Raw genomic sequence first — 27,681 nt, forward strand, 5'->3', positions numbered from 1 at the left:
ATTTCAAGAAAATTGTTTTTAAAGACTATATTTGCTACTTTGAAGTCTCTCTGTGTGTCTCTCTCTGTCTCTGTCTCTCTCACATGCACACACACAGTGACAAGTGCTTAGAATAGGCAAGTACAGCATCCAACAGATTAAAGAGTAAAGAAGAATGATTTGCAATTAACACACCAATTGGTTCTGCAAAAAAAACGCAATTTCAAATAAACATCTATATCTAGCTAAACTATACATCAAGTGTGAGAGTACTTTGAGATATTTAAGTACTAAGAAAACTTCCCTCCCACATTTTCTTTCTTGGGATATTTCTTAAGGCTATTATCTTATAAAATAAGCAATAACCAAAAAAAGAGAAAAAAAACTCCAAGAAACAGTGAAGCTACTCAGGAGAGCAGTCAAGGGAAATACTAGGATGAAACCTATAGAATAAATCTAGAAAACACCAAGTTAGATTGAAGCAGAAGAAGAGGGAGCTTCAAGAAAAAAGAGCAACTGACATAATGAAATTTTTTTAAGATAGAGGATTTTTATAATAAGGAAGACATGAAAAAAAAAAAAACTCTAGGGACTTCCCTGGTGGCACAGTGGTTAAGAATCCGCCTGCAAATGCAGGGGACACAGGTTTGAGCCCTGGTCCAGGAAGATCCCACATGCCGTGGAGCAACTAAGCCCATATGCCACAGCTACTGAGCCCGCATGCCACAACTACTAAGGCCCATGCACCTAGAGCCCGTGCTCCGCAGCAAGAGAAGCCACCACAATGAGAAGCCCACACACCACAACGAAGAGTAGCCCCCGCTCACTGCAACTAAAGAAAGTCAACGCACAGCAACGAAGACCCAACACAGACAAAAACAAACAAATAAATAAATTTATAAAGTAAAAAACTCTAAGAAAAAGACAAACTATAAAAATTATATATTGCCTGATTCTGTCAGTATCATTCAAATAGTTTAATAATGTAAATATGGTTTACTGATTTAACCAACAAATGACACTGTAACTATATTCAAAGGAATTTAAAGTGGTTGTTTCAGAAAGGGGGTACTGAAGAATGGGGAAGTGGGTACGAGAGAGTATGATTGTCTTACTATTTTCTTTTGAACTTTGCATGTATTGCTTTGTTCAATTAAAAGTTGGCTTTCCTAATTTTTATTCTCTCTAGTAAAAGAAATTCAAACAGTACAAATTTTACCCATTAAAATGGTAAATATAGCTAAAGTGCTAATACTCAATGTTGGCCAAGGCACCAGAAATCAGACACCCACACAGCGATGGTGAGAGTATTATTTAAAAAGAGTTTCAGACAACTGGATATCCATGTCCAAAGCTTTATATCTCTGTGCTGTTATTGTTGGCACATAGTAAGTACACAGTAAATATAGGAAATAAGAAATTTTGGAAATTATCTAAATGTCCAATGGGAAATATACAAATTATAACACATATTAGAATTGCATGCAGTTTATATATAAAAGCTAACATTTCATAATATTTGAATAACTGGATGAGATAAAAATATGGGACCAGAGATCAAAGATTATTCTGAACCCTCTCTTCTTCCAGAGATCTTTATTGTCCAGCAGACAGCCTTCTTTGGGGGTCATGGATGTGCTAGGAATCTTGATGGCACTGAAGTGAACTCTGAATAGGAAGTTCAATTTCAGCTGTGAGCATGACTCTCACCCACAGCACCAGGGAAGGGTCTGGACCAAAAACTCTTATGCCATCTATGGGATAGCACCAGCTGAAGAGGGATGGGAAAGCTAAGGGACTTGTTTCTAAGAAACAAGGGAAGCAGTAGGGACTAACTAGGAAGTTATTTCATAGGAACCAGACATTCTAGAGGATTCCAAGTTCCACCAGTCCCATCCATGCCAGAAAACAAAACTGCTAATGAAAACTAAGTTATTTTTTTACTTGAGAAAGAAGCGAGATTCTAAGATATATGTCTTGCAAACCAACACTCAGAATGTGCACTAGGTAAATGTATTTACTCTGTGGCACTAATAATCATTAAGAGTATGGACTGGGACTGTCTGGTTGTCTTCTTTTAAAAGAAATTAACTGATGCTAATTACAAGCCCCATTGGCGGGTCAGCTTCCCAATTCATAACAGAAGTGCTTCCATGTAAGCAACATAAGCATGCTCTCATGATGAAAACGTCATGTCAGTTAACTTAGTTCGAAGAAACAATTCACTGAGAACCTTACACTATACGTTAATAATGGTCACTCACTCAGAGAGGAGATGCCAAAAGATTCCACTTACCTTGGGTGGAACTTTGCATTGAATTCTTCGTGAATTGCTTGTGGTGACATTAATGGCACAAAACTGGGATCCAAATAAAACCAGGCTAACATCTTCCAAACTAGAGCCTCGGATGGTGGCCCAGAGCCCTCCTGTACAAAAGCAGCATTTTCAGATAGGACACACAGCCATACAGATAGACAATAATTAACTATCCACAAGAAAAATAAATGAAATCAAAATATGAAACTCCTTAGTCAAAACACAAGGCATGTTCAAACTGCAGAAAAAGACTGAAGTTAAAAATATAAACTACTAAATAAGATGGGAGATACAGTGACTGAAGGGCAGAGAGAAGGAGATATTTAAGACTAAAACATAGAGATAAAACACAGCCATGGAACAGAGAAGTATCAATAGATGGTCTCTGGAAACTGCTTCTGCTCTAGATTTTTGAACATCATCCCTGCCAATTCTATAAAACATACTCTCTTCCCAAGAAACCAGTATAAGGGAGCAAGTGTAAGACAGTAGATAGAGCAGGGGGCCCAGAGTCAGGGCTATAGACTGCTCTACCACTTAGAGCAGATCATATGCATTATTGTCCCTGAGTTCACTGGTCCTCAACTCCCTCACCTTTTTTTTTTTTTTTTTTTTTGGCCATGCCACTCGGCTTGCAGGATCTTAGCTCCCCGACCAGGGACTGAAGCTGGCCCTCAGCAGTGAAAGCTCAGAGTCCTAACCACCGGACCACCAGGGAATTCCCACTCCCTCATCTTTAAATGACAGCCTTAACCCTTCCAGCTTTGTGATTCGATACCACAGACTATGTTCTGGTCGCCATGATGATATAGAAGTGACTGTCATTGTCACCAAGTGCCGCCAGGATTTCGGTACTGACCACTGAGGAGGAGCAACCTCAGAAACCCCCATCTCCTCACCACAAACTTCAGTAAGAGAAGGAATGGCACCAATCGCACTGATATCACGGCACACAATACCATTTGGAGGAGCAGCCCTTGATCCAGCTGATGGACAGGAAGCCCACTTATTGTTGATGAGCAATGATTCTGGTCTGCCATCTTTCCAGAAAGGGATATAAGAGAGGCAATGAAGCCATCAAATAGAGACACATACCCCATGCCAGTGGGGAGAGGCCACAGAAGCAAGGTTGTCATTCCCAAATGTGTAAGGGTGAGAAAGGAAATTTATACAACCTGATGAAACTCTTTCAGGAGCACGTGACTAAATGGAATATTACCCTGAAGTTAAATATATAAATATGCCCTTAAGATTCAGGACAAGACTACAATAAACTTCTAAGTTAAAGAATAACATTGAAGAAGAGCCAACATACAATAGCAACATAAAAGATACAATATCTGGAAACAATCTTGACAAGAACAATTCAAGAGTATGAAGAAATGTGAAGAAAGCTTTGAAATGCTGCTGACAAACGTTAACAGATGGGTTAAAACTTAAATAAGAAAACTAAAGTAAATGTATGGAAAGAGTGAACATTGTAAGGTGGCATATCTTTCTTTTTTTGAATTTTATTTTTTATACAGCAGGTTCTTATTAGTTATCTATTTTATACATATTAGTGTATACATGTCAATCCCAATCACCCAATTCATACCACCACCACCCCACCTGCCACTTTCCCTCTTGGTGTCCGTACGTTTGTTCTCTACATCTATGTCTCTATTTCTGCCATGCAAACCGGTTCATCTGTACCATTTTTTAAGATTCCACACATATGCATAAATATACGATATTTTTCTCTTTCTGACTTCCTTCACTCTGTATGACACTCTCTAGATCCATCTATGTCTCTATAAATGACCAAATTTCGTCCCTTTTTATGACTAATATTCCACTGTATATATGTACCACAACTTCTTTATCCATTCGTCTATCAGTGGGCATTTAGGTTGCTTCTATGACCTGGCTATTGTAAATAGTGCTGCAATTAACACTGGGGTGCATGTGTATTTCTGAATTATTGCTTTCTCTGGGTATATGACCAGTAGTGGGGTTGCTGGGTCATATGGTAGTTCTATTTTTAGATTTTTAAGGAATCTCCATACTGTTCTCCATAGTGGCTTATCAATTTACATTCCCACCAACAGTGCAAGAGGGTGCCGTTTTCTCCACACCCTCTCCAGCATTTCTTGTTTGTAGATTTTCTGATGACGCCCTTCCTAACTGGTGTGAGGTGATACCTCATTGTAGTTTTGATTTGCATTTCTCTAATAATTAGTGATGTTGAGCAACTTGTCATGTGCTTCTTGGCCACTGTATGTCTTCTTTGAAGAAATGTCTATTTAGGTCTACTGCTCATTTTTTGATTGGGTTTTTTGTTTTTTTAATATTGAGCTGCATAAGCTGTTTATATATTTTAGAGATTAATCCTTTGTCCATTGATTTGTTTGCAAATATTTTCTCCCATTCTGAGGGTTGTCTTTTCATCTTGTTTGTACAGTTTCCTTTGCTTTGCAAAAGCTTTTGTTTTATTAGGTCCCATGTGTTTGTTTTTATTTCCATTACTCTAGGAAGTGGATCAAAAAAAGATCTTGCTGTGATTTATGTCAAAGAGTGTTCTTCCTATGTTTTCCTCTAAGAGTTTTATAGTGTCCAGTCTTACATTTAAATCTCTAATCCATTCTGAGTTTATTTTTGTGTATGGTGTTAGGGAGTGTTCTAATTTCATTCTTTTACATGTAGCTGTCCAGTTTTCCCATCACCACTTATTGAAGAGGCTGTCTTTTCTCCATTGTATATCCTTGCCTCCTTTGTCATAGATTAGTTGACCATAGGTGCGTGGGTTTATCTCTGGGCTTTCTATCCTGTTCCATTGATCTATATTTCTGTTTGTGTGCCAGTACCATACTGTCTTGATTAGTGTAGCTTTGTGGTATAGTCTGAAGTCAGGGAGTCTGATTCCTGCAGCTCCGTTTTTTTCCCTCAAGACTGCTTTGGCTATTTGGGGTCTTTTGTGTCTCCATACAAATTTTAAGATTTTTTTGTTCTAGTTCTGTAAAAAATGCCACTGGTAATTTGATATGGATTGCACTGAATCTGTAGATTGCTTTGGGTAGTACTGTCATTTTCACAATATTGATTCTTCCAATCCAAGAACATGGTATATCTCTCCATCTGTTTGTGTCATCTTTGATTTCTTTCATCAGTGTCTTACAGTTTTCTGCATACAGGTCTTTTGTCTCCTTAGGTAGGTTTATTCCTAGGTATTTTATTCTTTTTGTTGCAATGGTAAATGGGGTTGCTTCCTTAATTTCTCTTTCTGAACTTTTGTTGTTAGTGTATAGGAATGCAAGAGATTTCTGTGCATTAATTTTGTATCCTGAAACTTTACCAAATTCATTGATTAGCTCTAGTAGTTTTCTGGTAGCATCTTTAGGATTCTCTATGTATAGTATCATGTCATGCAAACAGTGACAGTTTTACTTCTTCTTTTCCAATTTGTGTTCCTTTTATTTCTTTTTCTTCTCTGATTGCCGTGGCTAGGACTTCCAAAACTATGTTGAATAATAGTCATAAGAGTGGACATCCTTGTCTTGCTCCTGATCTTAGAGGAAATGCTTTCAGTTTTTCACCACTGAGAATGATATTTGCTGTGGGTTTGTCATATATGGCCTTTATTATGTTGAGGTAGGTTCCCTCTATGCCCACTTTCTGGAGAGTTTTTATCATAAATGGGTGTTGAATTTTGTCAAAAGCTTTTTCTGCATCTATTGAGATGATCATGTGGTTTTTATTCTTCAGTTTGTTAATATGGTTTATCACATTGATTGATTTGTGTATATTGAAGAATCCTTGCATCCCTGGGATAAATCCTACTTGATCATGGTGTACGATCCTTTTAATGTGTTGTTGGATTCTGTTTCCTAGTATTTTGTTGAGGATTTTTGCATCTACACTCATCAGTGATATTGGTCCGTAATTTTTTTTTGTAGAATCTTTGTCTAGTTTTGGTATCAGGGTGATGAGTTAGAATGAGTTTGGGAGTGTTCCTTCCTCTGCGATTTTTTGGAAGGGTTTCAGAAGGATGGGTGTTAGCTCTTCTCTAAATGTTTGATAGAATTCACCTGTGAAGCCATCTGGTCCTAGACTTTTGTTTGTTGGAAGGTTTTTAATCACAGTTTCAATTTCATTACTTGTGATTGGTCTGTTCATATTTTCTATTCCTTCCTGGTTCAGTCTTGGAAGGTTATACCTTTCTAAGAATTTGTTCATTTCTTCCAGGTTGTCTATTTTATTGGCATAGAGTTGCTCCTAGTAGTCTCTTATGAAGCTTTGTATTTCTGTGGTGTCCATTGTAACTTCTTTTTCATTTCTAATTTTATTGATTTGAGTCCTCTCCCTCTTTTTCTTGATGAGTCTGGCTAAAGGTCTGTCAATTTTGTATATCTTCTCAAATAACAAGCTTTTAGTTTTATTGATCTTTGCTATTGTTTTCTTTATTATTACTTATTATTTATTATTTATTTATTATTACTTATTTCTGCTCTGATCTTTATGATTTCTTTCCTTCTACTAACTTTGGGTTTTGTTTGTTCTTCTTGCTCTAGTTCCTTTGGGTGTCAGCTTAGATTGTTTATTTGAGATTTTTCTTGTTTCTTGAGGTAGGCTTGTATTGCTATATACTTCCCTCTTAGAACTGCCTTTGCTGCATCCCATAGGTTTTTGGATCATCGTGTTTTCATTGTCATTTGTCTCTAGGTATTTTTTGATTTCCTCTTTGATTTCTTCAGTGATCTCTTGGTTATTTAGTAACGTATTGTTTAGCCTCTATGTGTTTGTGTGTTTTACGTTTTTTTCCCTGTAATTCATTTCTAATCTCATAGCATTGTGGTCGGAAAACATGCTTGATATGATTTCAGTTTTCTTAAATTTACCAAGGCTTGATTTGTGACCCAAGATGTGATCTATCCTGGAGAATGTTCTGTGTGCACTTGAGAAGAAAGTGTAATCTGCTGTTTTTGGATGGAATGTCCTATAAATATCAATTAAATCTATCTGGTCTATTGTGTCATTTAAAGCTTGTGTTTCCTTATTTTCTGTCTGGATGATCTGTCCATTGGTGGAAGTGAGGTGTTAAAGTCCCCCACTATTATTGTGTTACTGTCGATTTCCTCTTTTACAGCTGTTAGCAGTTGCCTTATGTATTGAGGTGCTCCTATGTTGGGTGCATATATATTTATAATTGTTATATCTTCTTGGATTGATCCCTTGATCATTACGTAGTGTCCTTCCTTGTCTCTTGTAACATTCTTTAAGTTTATTTTATCTGATATGAGTATTGCTGCTCCAGCTTTCTTCTGATTTCCATTTGCATGGAATATTTTTTCTATCCCCTCACTTTCAGTCTGTCTGTGTCTCTAGGTCTGAAGTGGGTCTCTTGTAGATAGCATATATATGGGTCTTGTTTTTGTATCCATTCAGCAAGCCTGTGTCTTTCGCTTGGAGCATTTAATGCATTCATGTTCAAGGTAATTATCGATATGTATGTTCCTATTACCATTTTCTTAATTGTTATGAGTTTGTTTTTATAGGTCCTTTTCTTCTCTTGTGTTTCCCACTTAGAGAAGTTCCTTTAGCATTTGTTGTAGAGCTGGTTTGGTGGTGCTGAATTCTCTTAGCTTTTGCTTGTCTGTAAAGATTTTGATTTCTCCGTCGAATCTGAATGAGATCCTTGCCGCGTAATCTTGGTTGTAGGTTCTTCCCTTTCATCACTTTACATATATCGTGTCACTCCCTTCTGGCTTGTAGAGTTTCTGCTGAGAAATCAGCTGTTAACCTTATGGGAGTTCCCTTGTATGTTATTTGTCATTTTCCCCCTCTGCTTTCAATAATATTTCTTTGTCTTTTATTTTTGCCAATTTGATTACTGTGTGTCTCGGCATGTTTCTCCTTGGGTTTATCCTGCCTGGGACTCTCTGTGTTTCCTGGACTTGGGTGGCTATTTCCTTTCTCACGTTAGGGAAGTTTTCGACTGTAATCTCTTCAAATATTTTCTCGGGTCTTTTCTCTCTCTCTTCTCCTTCTGAGACCCCTATAATGCAAAAGTTGTTGTGTTTAATGCTGTCCCAGAGGTCTCTTAGGCTGTCTTCATTTCTTTTCATTCTTTTTTCTTTATTCTGTTCCATGGCAGTGCATTCCACCATTCTGTCTTCCAGGTCACTTATCCGTTCTTCTGCCTCAGTTACTCTGCTATTGATTCCTTCTAGTGTATTTTTCATTTCAGTTATTGTATTGTTCATCTCTGTTTGTTTGTTCTTTAATTCTTCTAGGTGTTTGTTCTTTAATTCTTCTAGGTCTTTGTTGAATATTTCTTGCATCTTCTCGATCTTTGCCTCCATTCTTTTTCCGAGGTCCTGGATCATCTTCACCATCATTATTGTGAATTCTTTTTCTGGAAGGCTGCCTATCTCCACTTCATTTAGTTATTTTTCTGGGGTTTTATCTTGTTCCTTCATCTGGTATGAAGTCCTCTGCCTTTTCATTTTGTCTATCTTTCTGTGAATATGGTCTTTCCTTCCACAGGCTGCAGAATTGTAGTTCTTCTTGCTTCTGCTATCTGCCCTCTTGTGGATGAGGCTACCTAAGATGCTTGTGGCATATCTTTCTAAGTTAAACTAAAGCATCAATACAATCATGATAAAAATACAAAAATCATTTTTAATTTAAATTAGACAAGCTGATTTTAAAATTCAATGAAAAATAAACAATAGCCAGAAAACAGAATTTCAAAAATAAGAGTGAAGGGGTCTTCTGCCAGACATTAAAATACCTTATAAAACAGCTGTAATTGGGGAGATCAGGTGGCAGAGTAGCATGATGTGGAGCTCACCTCCCCCAACAAACACATCAAAATACATCTACATGTGGAGCAACTCTCACTGCAAACAACCTGGAGGCTGGCAGAAAGGTTCTTCTACAACCAAGGCTGTAAGAAAATCCTCACAGAGTTGGTGGGAAGGGAGGAGAAGCAATCAGCTCAGGACCCACACCCCTAGCAAGGGACACAGAAAAAAAGGGGGATATCTCAGGCTCGGGGACCCTCCCTGGGGAGTGAGGGGTTTGAGCCACATATTGGGCACCCCAACCCTAGGGCTCAACACCAGGAAGATAAGTCCTGAATTGTGTCCCCCTCAAAATTCATATGTTGTAGTCCTGGCCACTTGTACCTCATAATGTGACCTTATTTGGGAATAGGGTCATTACTGATGTAGTTAGCTAAGACAAGGTCATATTGGAGTAGGGTGGTTCCTTAATTCAATATGACTAGTGTCCTTATAATAAGGGAAAATTTGGGCACATAAAAGACACAGGGAGAACACCATGTGAAGATAATGGCAGAGATCAGGGTGATGCTTTTACAACCCAAGGAATGCCAAAGATTGCCAGCAGACTACCAGAATCTTGGGGAGAGGCATGAAACAAATTCTTTCTCACAGGCTGTTGCAGAAGGAATCACCTCCACTGACATCTTGATACCAGACTTATAGCCTCCAGAACTGTGAGACAATAAATTTCTGTTATTTAAGCCATCTAGTTTGCGGTACCTCGTTAAGCAGCCCTAGAAAACGAATACAGACCCCTAACCCATACTATATATGAAAATTAACTAAAAATGAATTATACATCTAAATGCAAGAGCTAAAGCTATAAAACTCTTAGAACAAAATATAGGCATAAATCTTGTGACATTGGATTAGGCAATCGTTTCTTAGATAGGACACCAAGGCACAAGCAACAGCAATAAAATGATAAACATATATTTCTAAGAGATATTGCCCTAGTCCAACCCAACATTATCTCTCCCCTGGATGGCTTCAGTAGCCTCCATCCTTGCCTCACTACAGTATATCCTCACACAGCAGCCTAAGTCAGATCATGTTGCTTTTGCACTTAAAATTTTCCAATGGCACCTGTCTTACTCAGAATTAAAGCCAACATCCTTTCAGACTTCCCGGGCAATCCAATGGTTAGGGCTCCGAGCTGCCACTGCAGGGGGCGCAGGTTGAATCCCTGGTCAGAGAGCTAAGATCCCACATGCCACACGGCATGGCCAAAACAACAATAACAAAAACCCAATATCCTTTCATAGCCTCTAAAGCCATATGATCTGCTCCCAGTCATCTCCTACCACCCCCCTCACTCAATTTATTCCAGCCACAGCAACCTTCTTGGCTGGAACAAGCTGAGCTCATTCTGACTTAAGATTTTATCATTTGGTGTTCCCTCTGCCTAGAATCTCCTCCAAGATTTCCCCAGGACTCATTCCTTCACCTCCTCCCTGTCTCCATCCTCCAGTGACATCCTTGTCATTTTTCCAATGCCAGTGACCATCCTATCACAACCACTACTCCCTCTGTCACTATTCCCCTGCTAGATTTTTCTCTTACACACTTACCTCCAGGAGAGCAGGGACTTTGTTTCAATTTATTGTATCCTCAACATTCATAGTGACTGGCACATAGTAAGAGCTAAATAAATTGTTGTCATTATTATTGTTGATAATAATTAAAAGTTGGAGAGGCAGTGACAATGCCATTCCCATTTGAAAGCTGAAGTGCCTCACAAGGGTCCACACCTTAGGACCTAACACACAGAAATGAACCAATATTTTTTTTAAAAAATCCTTCTAAGGGCATTTGGCATATGGGCAAGTAGTGATTTGGAATATTACTGATCACATTATTACATGTATTCATTACATACTCAACTGTTCTGTAAATTCCTTGTTGGTAGGACTCAGCCTGGTTCTCTTTAAATCCCCAATAGCGGTATTGCTCAAACTGCCCTATTCATAGAAATTGCCTGAGGATCCTGTGAACATGCAGATTGATTAGGAGGTGAGAGATGGGGCCTGAGACTTCATTTCTAACAAGCTCCCAGATGATGGAGATACTGCTGGTCCAGAACCACACTTTGAGAACCAAGGTCTTCAGCACCTGGCACAGGGCTTTCCACAGGGTGGCTTAGTCAGCGTTGAGTGATGCATGGATGGATGGATGGATGCACTGACTGATACTGGTTGGTACTAGGTAGGTGGCAGGGTGGAGGAAGGGTTCAGAAGGAAAGTTTAAATCCAGTAATAAAGAAAGTAGCAGCTAGAATCTCTCTCTCCTTCCCTTTCCCCTCAGTCTTAGCAGAGATTAATTTGGACCCACCCAACATTATCCCTTCTCTGAGTTTTCCATCTTTCACTAAAATACAGAGGGGTGGTATACAGTCCTCCTAGACAAACCCTTCATGTATTGGTGGTACAGCATACCCTGACAGGGTAACCAACTCAACTCAGTTTGCCTGGGACTTTCCAAGTTTTAGCACTTAAGAGTTCCACGTCCCAATTATAACACTGAAAGTCTTGCGTCCTGGGAAACCCCTCAGTCCCAGGAAACTGGGACAGCTGACCAGTCTGCCTGTGTGAGTCACTCTGTGTAGAGGACAAAGCTGATTGAGTCACCTGTCTGCCCTGGAGGTATCTGCAGTCCAGTGGCAGAGTCGAGTGGGGAAGGATGGTGTGGCCTGAACTGCAAAGGTAACTTTATAGGAAGATCAAAGACACTTATACATCTGGTGGGAAGATTCAAACCAATAATTATTGGGTTAATATAGAGTGTGATCTTTCACTCTGAGCACCACAGACCATCTGGCTGCCTCCTTAAATCACTGAGAAATAAGGGCAAGCTTGTTCGGTTTTATGTGTAGAGAAGAAAAAAGCAGGCCTCTTGATTTTCTCTATAAAGCCAAGTAAATTCAGAAATCAACTGTTCTTTGAACAATGAATTTGTAGCCAGGAAACACTACTTTAATAAGTGTTCTAAGCCACGAATCTTTGGCCAACAGAATAAACAATGACAAAAGTCCAAGGCATTAAGGAAAAATTTTTATGCTCTAAAAATCATATATTAACATATAAAGCATGAGTGTTCCTGAGATTCTTGCAGTCTGGCTGGGTTGTTTTAAACAGGTTGTGTCCCTCAGAAAGCATGGGGAGATCCTTGGTTGCCATGGCACTAAGACCCAATGCACGGGGCTGATGCTGGCAAGCCCCGCTGACCTCTCCATACCCCACTACTCAAATGGTAGTTGGCTTTGCCTGCTAGCCAAGTATCTGAGTGTATGTCATTTTACAAACATTTGTGAAACACACACTAAGTTCCTAGTGGGCCAGGCCTGTACTTCACATTTGCAAATGTTTTTAATTTTCAAGGGACTTTCCCACCTGTTGGCTCATTTTAATCTCACTCAAAACTAAGAGTTCTAAGCATTGTTCAGCCCATTGCATGGGTAAGACAGCATGGTGAGGTAGAAGCAGCAGGAGCCTTGGCGTCCCGCAATCCTGGTTTGCATCCTAGCTCTACCTCTTTCCATCGGGAAGCCTTGGGCAAGTCACTCTTCTCTTAGAAATACTATTATCTCATCTGAAAAAATGTGGATAATAATTCCACCTTTCCAGCGGCTGTAAGTATTTAGGGTGTGCGACTACCTAGAAGTAAACGATCCTGTGCCCATCCTCATCACTGTTAGGAAACTAAGTCCCACAGAAGTATCTGAAACTTCTAAGGTCACACTTCTGACTTTGGCACGCTGAAAACCCAGGCACATGTCCTAACTCCCCCTCCTAGTGTCATTTCCACTTGATCAGATTGTCCCAATGACTCAGTGATTGACCCAGTGATGCCTGACACCATCAGCCAAACTATGGTCCTTTATGTGGCAAGTGAGTTCATTTAAGGGCTCAAATGTCTATTACTCATTGGAAGAAATGCTGATGGCAGAAAACAGAAAGCTGTGAATCACAGTGGCTACAGAATTTATTACACGGCAGGACTAGATGCCTGCAGACTGGCAAGAATGCTAGCTTCAGAGGTTCAGATGCAATGCAGGTGCCCCCGGATTACCAATGTCTGCAGCTCTGGAAGGCTCCACAGAATCCAGTCTGGGCTCCACGTTTAGGAAGAGGCCTCCTCCACTGGCATTGACGGCAAGACCAGAGGGTCTCACCAACATTGAAATCTGATGCACTCCAACGGGCAGCAGGCCTGTCTGACACACCACATTCGTTTGGTTTGAGAAGATAACTTTGCAACTTGTTTTGTTCACTGTAACCTGCAAGGCCTCGGAGTCACCAGAGAAACTATTTCCAGTAATATAGACCAGTAGGTCAATGTCATCTTAAAAGAAGAAAGAAATTAAAAGAAAGAAAACATTTCTCAGTGATATCACTCCATTTACAAGAACTCTGTCAAATATTCATTCCCTCTCACCTTCCTCTCCCAAAATTCAAGGAATTAAATGCTGATTCATGTATTGGAATCTATATTGATTTTAATAGCGTAGAGCCCTCATCTTAAATTTTCTCAAACTAGTGATGAGAAATCACTAGTCAACAAAAAATGGGGGAAAAAATAAAAATAAACAATATTTCAAAACAAGGGACAAAGAGAATACAACATTTTAAGTCATCAAAAATCCACCATTTCGGGACTTCCCTGGCAGTCCAGTGGTTAAGGCTCTGCACTTCCACTGCAGGAGGTACGGGTTCGAACCCTGGTCAGGGAACTAAGATCCCACATGCCGCATGATGCAGCCAAGAAATTAAAAAAAAAAAAAATCCACCATTTCAAATCATAACCATTTCATTTAGATTGGCTAAAAAATTCACCTTCTGCTGCATCACTCATCATCCACCCCATGAACGGACACACCTTCTACCCACACATCACCAGGTACACGGCCTCCAACAAGTCACTCTCAGTCTAAAGTTCATGCACAGAAACAGACCCACAGACATAGAAGACAAACTTATGGTTATCAAAGGGGAAAGAGGTGGGGGAGGGATAAATTAGGAGGTTGGGATTAACATACACACACTACTATATATAAAACAGATAACCAGCAAAGACCGAACATATAACACAGGGAGCTATACTCAATATTTGTAATAACCTATAAGGGAAAAGAATCTGAAAAAGCATATATATATATATATATATATATATATATATATATATATGTATGTATATATGTGCATATATATGTATATATGTGTGTATATATATATATATATGTAACTGAATCACTGTACTGAAACTAACATGACATTGTAAATCAATTATACTTCAATAAAAAAATAAAGTCCACACCCATCTCAATGCCAAGTGCACATCATACCGAGGGCATACCACACAGAGTGGACACTGGGAGTTGACCCTTCAAGGTATTGGAAGGAACAGGAACCTGAACAATGAGCTGGTATGTCGTTCACTTGCACAACCACCTGGAAAAGACAAAAGCATTAAAAGCAAACGTACATGTTTCATATGCTCAAGGGTATTAATAAAGTACTTGCGAAGTTTGCCCAAATTAAAATGTGTTAATGATTCACTTATTCTCTTTTTCTCCTTCTATTTTCCAGTAATAGACCCTAAATTGTAAAGCATGACTGCAAACATGTTAGGCTTTTTTAAAACGATGGTAAATAAGCAGAAACCTAACATTTTTGCAATTAAATATGTTCAATCTGGAGTAAATTCCCTCTCTGTCACAAAGAAGTAAATTCAAACTGAGTGAGAACTTTTTATCACTTTATATTTTCAACTGAGTACCTACTTCCTGTGAAAAGCCCTGTCTTTGCTGGTAAATGCCAGTGAAGTAGGCACCTCTGTTCTACCATTGCTACATGGATGTATAACTGAAGATCAGACTGTATTTGGACATTTGGCTTGGGGTCTTTTTCATCCTAGAATGGGAGGTCCCCAAGAATAAATTATATGTCTTTTCCTCTCACTGGGGCTAAGGTTAATCTAATAGAACTCTACAATACTTGGAGATAAGAAAGGTGAAAAAGATTGAACTCTGATTCTCTACATATAAAATAAGGATTAAAAGCACACACACTATATTCATGATAGTGTTTGCTTATAAGGGAAGGGGTACTGGGATAGCATGAAGGCACAGGTGATAAGAAACTCTTCATCTGTAATGTTTCACGTTATTCATAAAGACCAAAAAAATAAAATAAATACAGCAAATGTTGGCAATTGTTAATCCTCATTTGGGTACCCAGGTGTTGGTTATATTATTCTTTATAGTTTTTGCACTTCAAAATTGTCTCTAATTAAAAGCAGATGACTTATAACAAGAGTATGGGCAGATGGGAAATAGCAAAGGACATTTTAAAGAGAAAAGGGGTTGACTTAGCTCATTTACTTTCCAAGGCCACTGTGTGGAGGTATAAATCAAATGTAGCTAGAGAGGTTCTCTATTTTTGGTACCATAGTAGCATCAATAATTATAACAACAGGATGCTGTATCTACAAAGCACTTATATTTTCAGCGTACTCTCCATACCCTGTGGAGGTAGAAAAGCACAGCCACAACTGTCTCTGTTTTGCGAATTAGAAAGCTGACCCTTAGGATTGGTCCACATTACAAATCAGGAGGGGCTGCAGTAGACCTGAAACTAGTACTTCACTTTGGGTGGCCCATCCGCTCTCACCTGAGTGTACTGGTTGGCAGTGACCAACATGTCTCCAAATATGGGTCCAAGGAAGACTCCACCATCATATACCACACGAGTGGTTACAGCAGGGTTCACTCCCGTTAGGTTTTCATCAGATACCTAAGATGGTTACAGTTCTGGTGAATTCTGCCATGGAATGAAGTCTAATCTTGCTTAAAACAAATAACAAAGGGTGTTTTCACATTCTGTTTAAGATAATCAGATAGCTAGAAAGTGAAAATGGAGAGACGGGGCTTGAAATCTAGTAACCTAATAGTAAGTAATGGCTAATGAAAGCCCCAGTAGACTAGAAGAATATTTATATGCAAGTAGAGTTACCCAAAAAAATGCACACTATACTGATCTTCTATGTCTTGAGATATTTTGTTTCCATGTGCTTTTCTATTTTACAAGTTTTCAATCCAAAATCTTAAAATAAAATGTCAGGAAACAAGTGCCATGAGATGACTCCTATCCTTCCTCCATCTCCACCCAAGAATTTTGTTTGAAAACCAGATGACCCACAATACCAAATAACAAGAATAAAATTTCATCTCGGGTTTCACTTCATAAAACCAAATGCTAGATGATCGTTAGATTATTTTTTAAAACCCGAAATATGCAAGAGCATCTGGTTTTGTCATTATCCAAAGACAGCAAATCCTTTCCTAAACTTCCTTCTGCTGTGCCATCTGCCTCCATGATAATCTAAGTCAATCACATCTGCTTAAATTATCCAATAACAGATGTAGAATTATTGTATGGTGGACACTGACCAACAACCTCTCTACCTACATCAAGTTAGAAAAGGTGATGTTGGGTTTAAACTGCTTTATCAGGAATATGAGATATAAAATATGTCTTGAAAACTTTCAGAAAGATCATTGAACCCCTTTATTTGAATATTCCAACAAAATTCACAAATCATGACAGCTTTCATTCATATAATTCTGATTTTTTTTCACAAAATTGCTCCAGAGCACCAAATCCACAAAACCAAAAGGGATACCATACATACCCTTATAAAGCTGGGCAAGTCCCCAACCTGGTTGGACCAGGAGAGAGTCCACACATGTTCATAGCAAGACTTTAGATCCTCCATCACAGTGAAGTCACTGACATTAAGGTACCGAGATGTGAAGTCATCAGCGTTGGTTTGTAAGAGCTTTTGGAGGTGACTAGCTGAGATGTGCACAGGGACAGCTGTGGGAGAAGGTCATGATATAAAAAGTACAGGACACTAATCAGTCCACCTTGCAGCATCTCATCATCAAGACAGCAGAGAATACACATCAGAATGCCTACTACACATGCAGAGACCATCAAGTTCAAGAAGATCCTCAGTCCAGTTAAGCCATTTTTAGGGCAAATGTAAGTAGGTGCTCGCTTTTTATATCACGGTCCCTTTAATCAGCATCACATCTCTCAAGCAGAGAATACAATCGCATCAGACAAACCTATCTCAACTGTCAACTCAAAATGTAAATTCCAGACACCCTGGTTATCCCTGAAAGTCTAATTAAATATTGGGTTTTCCCCGGAAGAATTTAGCTGGCCCTGTGAACAGGGAAAAGTTGGCTGGCCACCTTTCATAAGGAGTAGGGAAGGCACAAAGCAGCTGACACCCATAAAAACTTAGCCAACCAAGCTGAGGAATGTTGGCATTGAACTTCGGTTTCTCCATTACAATTTCCTTTAAGCCCAACCACCTGCTTCCCCATCTCACATCCCCGTAGAGAAATAACAGCACTTTGGGCTTAAGCCTTGCTATGTGTTAACGTTGTTTCATGCTTTACCAAAAGTTTCCATTTCCTTAGGTACTCCCAACATCTCTGTGAGGCGGGTCATCTAGATATCCTAACACCTCCTTGAGAGATGAAGAAAATGAAACCCAGTGTGATTCAGAAGCTTGTCAACCAAGTGAGAGGGGTTTAGATTAAAACCCAGGTTGCCTTCTACCTACTCAAGAGCTTTCCTTTTGAATCCCACACTGCCCTGGAGTGTCAGTGAAATACCACTGTATTTCCAAAATGCAAACAAAATTCTCATCTTTTTAAAAAAGATTTTATATGTCATTTGAGGGCCATTTCAAATGGCCAGGCGAAGGCTGGCTTTCCCCCCAGTTGTTCTACAGGCAGTGATGTGAGGAGTATCCGCAACAGGGTATGACAGCAGGAGAAGTCTCTCTATAGACAGGTTCCAGCTTTCTCATTTGTGAGAAGGAAAAGAGCAAAGTAATGGGCTTCATAGAGGTAGGGTTCTGATGCACTTATTCACCCACTTATCAGACTCCAATAGCCCAGGGGCCATCAACTTTTCCTAACTTGCCCTACTAGAGTAAAAACTCCACTCCATTCCTCCAGCCAAGAAGATTCTTTGCAAGTCCAGCATCTTTCTGCTTGAGAGGGCAGAAGACTCCTGGACCATGTGCCAATTTATATACGGCCATTCTTGAGTTCTCCTAAGCCTCCTTTCTGATTCCCCTATGTTTTTACCAAATAAATAACATATTATAATCACGTCTAATCCTGTCCTTTGTGAGATGTGTATGTACTTGAAGACTTAGAAACTGTTCTACCCTCATCGCAGCTGAAAGCTCTTTCTACATGTGTTATGATTCCTAAAATCCACAATATCATGTGGTGTCACTGTGGAGTTTAATTTGGAAGGGCCGTGGCTACCGTGGATTTTGGCCTAGGAAACTCTAGAGAGAAGAGGACCAAACTGAGAAGTAAAGACTCAAGTTCATACCTGGACCCTGCCATCAACTATTTTTATGAGCTTTGGGCAAGCCTGAGTATAGTGGGCTGAATGGTGGCCCTCAAAAAGATATGTCAGGGCTTCCCTGGTGGCGCAGTGGTTGAGAGTCCGCCTGCCGATGCAGGGGACACGGGTTCGTGCCCCGGTCTGGGAAAATCCCACATGCTGCGGAGCGGCTGGGCCCGTGAGCCATGGCTGCTGAGCCTGCGCGTCCAGAGCCTGTGCTCCACAACGGGAGAGGCCACAACAGTGAGAGGCCCGCGTACCGCAAAAAAAAAAAAAAAAAAAAAAAAGATATGTCAGTGCCCTGATCCCAGGAAACTATGAACATTACTTTATAAAGCAAAAGATGTGGTTAAGGATCTTGAGAAGAGGAGTTCATCCTGGATTATCCACGTGGGCCCTAAACTCACTCATACACAGAAGAGGAAGAGACAGTGTGACCAGGGAGGCAGGGGTTGGAGTGATGCGCCTGCAGCCAAGGGATGCTGGCAGCCACCAGATCCTGCAAGACGTAGGAAACAGATCCTCCCCTAGAGCCTGAGGAGGGAGAGTGGCCCTGACAACAACTTGACTGTGGACTCTGACCTCCAGAACTGGAAGAGAATAAATTTCTGTCGTTTTAAGCCACCAAGGTTGTGTAACTTGCTATGACAGCCCCAGGAAGCTAATCCACTCAGTTTCCACATCTACAAAACTAAAAGACTGGGATCATATTAACAATGATATGCTGTTGTTATTGTCCGGATCTTCAACTTTAAGAAGGTCATTCTCAGACATTGGAAAACAAAATAACTTTAAGACTGTCACCCTGCCTGGCAGGATGCTGTAAAATGAGAAACACTGCATTCCCAATGGCCCCTTTACCAGGAATCACTGTGTTAGAAAGCTGGATGCGAAAGTGTCCTCCTAAAGGTGGACTTGTCCTCTGTAGTCTCTGTGTTGTCACCTGGACCAACCCGGATCCTTCTTCTGCTCCTCCAGTGGGCACAGAGCTGTGACATATCAGAAGCAAAGCATTAACCATGGGGACCCTCCAGCAGCTGCTCCAGTAAGAACATAGCTCCATCTCAAAGACCAGCAGTCTCCCATGTTTCCAGACCATGAGCTCAAGCTCCCAAATACTGTGCACCCCTCTCCCATCACAGCAGAGAAAATGTAAGGTAAATATGAGGGTTCTTTAGGGCGTTCCACAGTTCCCCTCTACTGGTCCTGGAAGCAGAGGGATGCAGAGCAAAGAGTGATGACTCTGGTCTCCACAGCTCTGGTCCTGACGCAGAGTGGAAGGAGAACCCAGTGTTCTCTAACCGCATTTGCACGGTCAGATGAAAACTTGGGCCCTAGTCCACAGAGCCTCTGCACTCAGTATCCCCAGCAGAAACAGGCCACTCCATCTAGTGGAGTCCTTATCCAGCACCTGTATGCAAACACACTGCCTGACTAATCCTGCTTTTAATATAATAAATAGGTCAAATAAATCATGACACACCATGAGATGGAATACTATTCAGCCATTAAAAACCATATCTAGAAGCAGGCTTAATGAAATGGGGAAATATTCCATTTATACCAGTAGGTGAAAAGGGCATGTTACAAATATAGTGTCTTATGTGTGGTCCCAATCTGAGATTTAAAAAGTAAACATATACATGTATATATGCATACAAAAACTGCTTGGGGAAAAGGCTGTTAGAATATGGATCCAATGCATTAACAGAAGTTATCTCTGAGCAGAGGGATTCTGAGTGCTTTGTAACTTTTTCTAAGTGTTTTTCTGTATTTTCCTAATTTTCAACAACAAACATGTGTGATTTCAATCAATAATATTACTTAAGTGCTACATATTGATGTGCATACTTAAACCATACAGAAGTAGACTGATACTATCTGTTTGGGGGGCCACTCTGAAGGTTGTCCTGACTTGCTCAGGCTAGAGGCTTCCAGAAGGAACTAAGGGACTTGAGGAAAACTCAGAAAGGGAGGTTGTGGGAATTCCCTGGTGGTCCAGTGGTTAGGACTCTGCGCTTCCACAGTAGTGGGCACGGGTTTGATCCCTGGTCAGGGAACTAAGATCCCGAATGCCACGTGGCCAAAAAAAAAAAGGAAAAAAAAGGAGGTTGTGAGGACCCCTCTAAGTGTGGACCTAAATTACACTCCATCATTTCAGAGTTAATAACTACATAATTCAGTAGGTCTGGAGCACAGGACCACGGGCTGGCTAATCTGACAGCTCCCTCTCCACCACTGAAGCTCTTTCCTTCCTTCATTCTATTGATGATTTCCGTGTCTGTCCTGCCCAGAGGCCCATGAAACACTAAGTCAAGGAAAATGGAGCACAGATTCAAGGTTTCTTTGCCTACTTTTCACACACTGTCCAAAGCATAGTATAAGTAGGAAGAACTCATTTTGAAACATGTTAGAAAGAGATGGGAAGAAAAAAGAAATTTTAAAGACAAGACATCTCAATTCTTCCCATCCTACTTGGATTTTAGTGAAAATTTAAAAGAACAAGTTACAGCATACATGTGTTCCAAGAGCTTGGGGGAGACTGATTCTTAGTTACTGCTTTGTAAACTGTGGCCAGAGAGGTTTGATTATTGAAGAACCAATGCTTATGGGGCTCTAGTGCCATCTGGTGGTGAGCTCTTAGAACTGGCTGGTTTTGTTCCTTTGACTATTTCCTTTGGCCTCAAATGATTCCAATAAGATTAATAAATGGGGAATGGAAGGAGAGGAACAAGGTTTTCCTGTCAAACAGTGGTAATGTGAACCTCTGAAAAGCCTAAAAATACAACTACCTGTAAACAAATTCACTAGGAACTAGTTCTCAAAATGTAGTCCCCAGATCAATAGAATCAGCATTGCCTGGGAACTCATTAGAAATGCAAACTATCAGGCCCTGCCTCAAACCAACTGAACTATGATGGTGTGGTTAGGGGCCAGAAATTTGTGTTTTAACACAACCCCCAGGTAAGTCTGATATGGCATTCTTAAGACTGAGAACTATTGCTTTGAGCAACACGGCAGGTAGCTTTTCCTGACAAAAAGTCTCACCTCTGTGTCTTCTAAGGGCAGTTAACAATTTTAAGCAAGGAGAGGTGAGCAAAGATGGTTCCCTACCTTGCAGTGATGAGCGGGAGCTCCAAGCCACACCCTGCCAACCAGGAGGTCACACTGTAGACGGGAGGGGATCCCACCACAGAGAGCAATTCCAGCAGATTCCCTCCAGGGCGAGCTGTTCCAGAGTCAGCCTGAGAAACTAGAGACCAATGATCCAATCATTATCAAGTAAATCAAGATGGAAGACCTGCTGTGTGGAAGGTCCCCGTTGGAGAGGCTGAGTTACTCACATCCCAGCATACACTTAAAGCAGAGATTCCTACCTACCTGCTGCCAGGAAGAGAAAAGGAACAGGAAGTAGGAATTTAGTTGCGAAAGGAAAATGCAAGGTCATGGTATAAGGAGACGATGACTAATTCCACAGCAAAGTTCAATAAGCCCCAAGTCAGCCAAGCATCACTGCCTGTATCATCGGGGGTCCCCACTACGACACCGCCACACATACACAGAGCTCATCTATGGCATCACTGCCCCTTTTCCTCCTTTTCTTCCCAAAGCCTGGCAGCTCCAGGAACACAAGCTGATCCCCCTTGGGAACACTGAACGCACAAAGCACATACTAGAGGTACTTGAGTTTTATCCACAGCGTGGCGTCAACATGTGTGCAGGGAGAGTGCAAGCTTTAAGATAGACCAGTGTTCAAATCCTCATTTTCCACTTCTATTGGGTTACTATTTGGCTAATCACTATAACCTCTGTACGACTCTGTTTTCTCATTGATAAAGTGGGACTCATGACAGCTATCAGTCTGCATGGCAGGGAGAGTTTAGTGAGATGGCAGGTTTAAATGACCAGCAAATATAGTTTAATATCCTCTTTTCCTCCTACCAGGCACCATGTAAAGGCAGCTTCTTTTCCAAGTCTGTACAATCGAGGCCGTCTTTGCAGGCCCAATGCTGAGCACAACAACAGGCACAGAGTAAGGGCTCAGTAAAAGTTTATTTGCTCAGCTGAGTATGGAGTCATTGAAGGTTTGGCTCTGGTGTCAACCATCTCTGGGCTCCAATCTCCCCCACATCCCAGCTGATTTGAGGCAAGACACTTAGTATCCTGTCAGCTTTGGTTTCCTCATCTATAGAGTGGGGATCATAGGACCATCTCATGGGGTTCTGAGAATTAAATGAGAAATATTTGGTAGCCACCACTAGATGAAAAGAACTTTCATAGAGGACATTCGGTGGGAGAATATAACCAAGCGTTAAGCTGAGCAGATAAATGTCAGACAATTAACTATGAATATGGAGCCCTATTGTGTAGAGTTTACGTTACCATTAAATAATACTCACAGGAAACCTGTGGCCAGCAGGATGACTGGACAGTGGGAAACAGATGGTTTTACCCAAGCCATCTCCCATCTTTCTTGTCTCTGCCTCCCTGTTCCCCTCCCACCTCACCCTTACATGGCTCCAGATACTGGAGCATTTGGTGGCAAAGCGGTGATGGCAGTGAGAAAGGATTCTGGATCCTGGGCTTTGAGGGTTTGCGGAGGATAAAGGGAAACGACACCTATTATCCAGTCCTGAGTTTCCCAGTCCAGTCAGTGGGTTCAAGTGCATGCAGTAATGATCCCCTCAGTGCTCTGGGAATCTGGGTAGCACTTGGGGTCACCAAAGGCCCCAGCCAGTTGTCTTGGGCACCAAGAAACTCAGACGGTTACCCCAGCACACCATTTGAATATTATTTTCTGTGTGTCAGAACACAAACAGAGTTTGAAATAAGCAATGACGCATTCTGACCCAGATACCCCCAAAACACTCACATCACTGAAACAGATAAGAGATGGAATTCTGAAGAGTATCAAAGATGATGTATTTTCAGGGCTGAAAGAGAGTTCTCCTGCCCCACCCCCCACCAACCACGCTCCCCTGCCCCCAGCTCTACAACTTCCAGGCAAAAGATTAAAAAGTTGCACACTTGAGGGCTTCCCTGGTGGCGCAGTGGTTGAGAGTCCGCCTGCCGATGCAGGGGACACGGGTTCGTGCCCCGGTCTGGGAAGATCCCACATGCCGCGGAGCGGCTGGGCCCGTGAGCCATGGCCGCTGAGCCTGTGCGTCCGGAGCCTGTGCTCCGCAAGGGGAGAGGCCACAACAGTGAGAGGCCCACGTAACAAAAAAAAAAAAAAAAAGTTGCACACTTGAAAATCAGAATGCAAATGCCCGTTCCATACTTTTCTCCTTGGAGAGAGAAAAACAGAGAATCTATGAGAAGCAGGAAAGCCGAGCCCCAGAGTCACAAGGGATTTGACAGAAAAGAGAGAGGGAACAAAGTTGGAAGCCTGGAGGCCCTGCGAGCAAACCACACCATCTGTCTGGGCTTCTGTCCCCAGGGTGTGCATCACACGTGGCCTCAGAACCCCTGATGAGCACCTTACCCTTAAGACAAGCAAAGCCAGGTGAGAGCACTGCACCCAAGAGAGGTCAAGGAACTTTGTGCAGAGAGGGGCCAGGCCTGAGCTCTGAGTGATGTGTGAGAGGAACCAGATGGGGAGAAGGAAAGACGAGGCTGTTCTCATGCGGATGCGGTGACCCTCCAACTCCCACCGAGTCTGTCCTAAGGGTTGCAACTCAGACTTGTGCCCCATCTACAGGGCCAGATATTGCTGTGTTCCTTACAGCACTTTGTATGACAGATATTAACAGATGGAGAGGTGGAGAAATCCTGCTGGCCTAACAACAGTAATGATAATAGTACTAATAATTGATTACACTTATTGAGCACTTACTAGTAAGGACCCATGATGAGTGCTTTACACTATACTTCAGTTATTCTTCATAGTAATCCAATGGGGTAGGGCCCTCATTAAGCCCATTTTATGGATGAGAAAACCAAGGCCCCTCAGCAAGAAAGTGGTAAAATTGGGGTAAGATCACAGACACCCAAAGCAAGAGCAAGCATTGGAATAAATAGGGGGGAAAAAAGGAACTAGTTAGAGAGATATAGGGGCCAAGGACACAGAATTCCAACTCCATCTTCTCTCCAGGATCGAGGCAAGAAAGATGGAGAATCATATGTTCTCTCACCATTAACAGAAAAGCAGCCCCTCCAGAAAAGTTCGAAGACGGCAGTTGATGGACAGGTCCATGGAGGAGAGTGGATTGGATAATCACCTGTTAGGTTTGTGTCTGCAATAATAATCTCATCCACATAGAACACGTCCATCTCCGGAGACAAAGGGAGGAGATCAATCTGATGAACCAGCACTGGGGAGTTTGCAGGAGGTGGCTGGAGTTGCACGGAGCGATGCACACACATCTTCCAGAGGTCGGTGCAGGCGAACTGCCAGCTGAAAACAAGAGCAGAGCAGAAACAGGCCTTCTGTGAGCACTGCAGTTCTCTCTCCTGAGAGCCCCAGTTCTCTAACCTGGGCCTGAGGACCATGCAGCCAGGAGACCCAATCCATCATGGCTGCCACGGTACAAGCATCCATCCAAGATGGGCTCAGCTTGGCTGGGATGCAACACGAGTGAATCACGTTTAAGTCCACCATCCATTCATAACAATGTCAGCAGTACTTTCAAATTACAATATGATTATGTGTCTTAAGCAGATCACCTGTTAGGCTCTACTATCAGGGAAGATTAATACTCTGGACATTTCCAGACTCATTTAAGTTTAAAAACACTTACAAAACCCTTAAGAGATGTGGAAAGAGAGCTGAATCAAGAGATCAGGATGCTGAATTATATTCCAGCATCTTTGTTCACTCGCTGAATGAATTTTGATGAATCACAAATTCTCCGGGCCTCAATTTTTCTCATCTGTAACGTCAAGGAATGTTCCCTAAAATCTCTTCCAAATATGGTGGTCTATGATTCTATCCCTATGAGAAATGTCAGACTCCTTCTGGGGAATGTTAGATTCCTAACAACTAACTGCTCTTAAATCAAACTTCTTTGCCAAATCAAATGTGTTCAGAGCTGAAGTTAGTATCCAAGTCCCCAGTATCAGAGACAGTTAGTACCTCCCGTGGGCCACTGTCCCCAGGAAAGCTAATCATCCCAGCTGGCAGAATTCCCACCACACCTGCCCGCAGATGAGCTACCTGTTAGGGCTGGCCCCCGCGAGACTCCAGTCACAGGTGACGTTCTTCTTATCGGTGCTTTGAAAGCCAATTGTGAAGGACATTGTCACTGTCAGGATCGTATTCATGTGGCCTTTGTATGCAAGGCACAGCTAGAGACACCAAACAAGAAGTCCTTCAGCTGTGTCACTAAGAAGCAGCAGTTCAAGCAATGTTTATCAAGGACAATCCACTCTCTAGAACCTGCCTTGTGCTCAGAGAGACAGCCAGCCCGCTCCTGCCCTCCTGGAGCTTACCGGTCTAGTTGGAGAGACAAATAATTTAGAGCAAATTGTTATTCATCCAACAGAGAGTTGTTCAATGCCTAACACTGTGCGCGGCCATGAGGATTTTAGAGCATCTCAATTATCAACAGAAACCCCCTGTTGTGACCCAGATACCTGTGCAACCTTGAGCAAGTCACTGTACCTCTCTGAGCCTCACTCCTTAACCCTAATTCACCAGCATCCTTGGCTTCTAACTCTGAGTTAAGTAAAATTATATGGCAGGATTTTTCAACTGCGGTGCTATTGACATTTGGGACTAGATAATGCTTTTCTGTGAGGGGCACTGCCCAGTGCCTTGTAGGACATTTAGCAACATTCCTAGAACCTACCCGCTGGATGCTACAAACACTTCCCCAGTTTTGGTGACCAAAAATGTCTCCACATACTGCCAATCCTCCCCACGGGGCAAAATCCCCACCACCCAGCGCTGGGAGCCTGTGCTGTAGAGGAAAGGCTGGAAGTCGGGCAGTGCCCTGCCCTGAACCGTTTAGTCCTGGCACCCACTGCCATTCAACTAGGAAAGGACCTGAAACCACTACCATGAGTTCAGCCACCCCAAGAAGGTTCACTCTGGTTCCCAAAGGGCAAGTAAGCTGCACTTTTTTATGAAGGACAGCAGAGCTATTGACACAACGATATAAGGGGTATGGAAGGAATGTGTCAGTCCATCCATCAATAACAATAACTATGATAAATAATAAAAAACTATCCTTAAATGAGTCCTAATCACTGCCCAAGCACTTTACTGGATTATCTCATATACTCTTCACCTAAATCTTGAAAGGCAAACCTCATTATTACCCGTTTCACAGATGAGTAAACTAAAGACATGGAGGGCATGCAGGGTATAGAGTCAGAATTCAAAACCAGAGTCTGACTGTAGAATCGGCGCTTATACCTGGAGAGCAAAGAAAATACTACAGTGTAGAAAAACTTCTGTAGGTCTCAGCTAATAGAAAGGCATTTCCATGCAGCAACTAGCTAATGGGAGGACCAGAGGTGTCTGTTCACCCCTGAAACCTAGCATCTCAGCCTGAAAAGCCCTGCGAGGCACAGCAATCACTCTCTTGTGCTTCTCCAGGCTCAACCCCAGAGAATAATTCCAATCCCTCCCTACCCACCTCGCCTGCAAGCACGAAGGCTGCTACTTACATGTGTGTACTGATCTAGCCGGTTGCCCTTCTGGGCAGCTGGGGGTGTCAGGACAAGGTGTCGAGGCTGATGGAAGCTGAACCTCCCACAGAAGGGCTCTGTCCCACTGGTGAGGTGCCCATCAGAGCTGGAACTTTCTAGGCCTGGATGCATTTCGAACAAAATAGGAAGATGGGTGTAAATGTTAAATAGTTTCCCAACATGTCTGCAGGGAATGGGTTATGGGTTCGCCATGACATTGACCCCTCAGCCCTTGAGCGAGCTGGGCAGGGCTCGAAGTGGTCAGCCGACCCCCCAGCTTGAAGGCTCCAGACATGAGAAACCTATTGTGTCTGCCCTACAGCACCGAAAATCTATTACCCTTTTCTATGTATACCATGACACAGAAAAACTATTGAGAAGCAAGGAGGTAAAGAGTGTTGACTGTAACTTAGTTCACCTTAGTATTTTTAAAACATACCCTCACATTTTTAGAATTTGTTAGATTACTGTCTTATGTATAATTCCT

General features: G+C 41.7%; 1 protein-coding gene across 1 annotated transcript in view; it reads right to left on the minus strand.

Moving 5' to 3' along the window:
* PKHD1 (PKHD1 ciliary IPT domain containing fibrocystin/polyductin) overlaps positions 1–27,681 on the minus strand; it is a gene marked incomplete at its 3' end in the record, with an annotated part of 426,508 nt that overhangs the window by 368,453 nt on the left and 30,374 nt on the right. The window contains exons 19-28 of the mRNA XM_081247000.1: positions 27,174–27,316; positions 25,717–25,847; positions 24,782–24,957; positions 21,675–21,813; positions 19,422–19,549; positions 16,813–16,997; positions 15,792–15,914; positions 14,465–14,570; positions 13,192–13,464; positions 2,276–2,406 (exon numbers count right to left, since the gene is read on the minus strand). Of these exons, the coding sequence (XP_081103126.1) occupies positions 2,276–2,406; positions 13,192–13,464; positions 14,465–14,570; positions 15,792–15,914; positions 16,813–16,997; positions 19,422–19,549; positions 21,675–21,813; positions 24,782–24,957; positions 25,717–25,847; positions 27,174–27,316 (1,535 nt within the window). The remainder of the gene's footprint in view (positions 1–2,275; positions 2,407–13,191; positions 13,465–14,464; positions 14,571–15,791; positions 15,915–16,812; positions 16,998–19,421; positions 19,550–21,674; positions 21,814–24,781; positions 24,958–25,716; positions 25,848–27,173; positions 27,317–27,681) is intronic.

This window comes from Mesoplodon bidens, assembly GCF_964165515.1.
Source record: "Mesoplodon bidens genome assembly, chromosome: 10".
Classification (NCBI taxonomy): Eukaryota; Metazoa; Chordata; class Mammalia; order Artiodactyla; family Ziphiidae; genus Mesoplodon; species Mesoplodon bidens.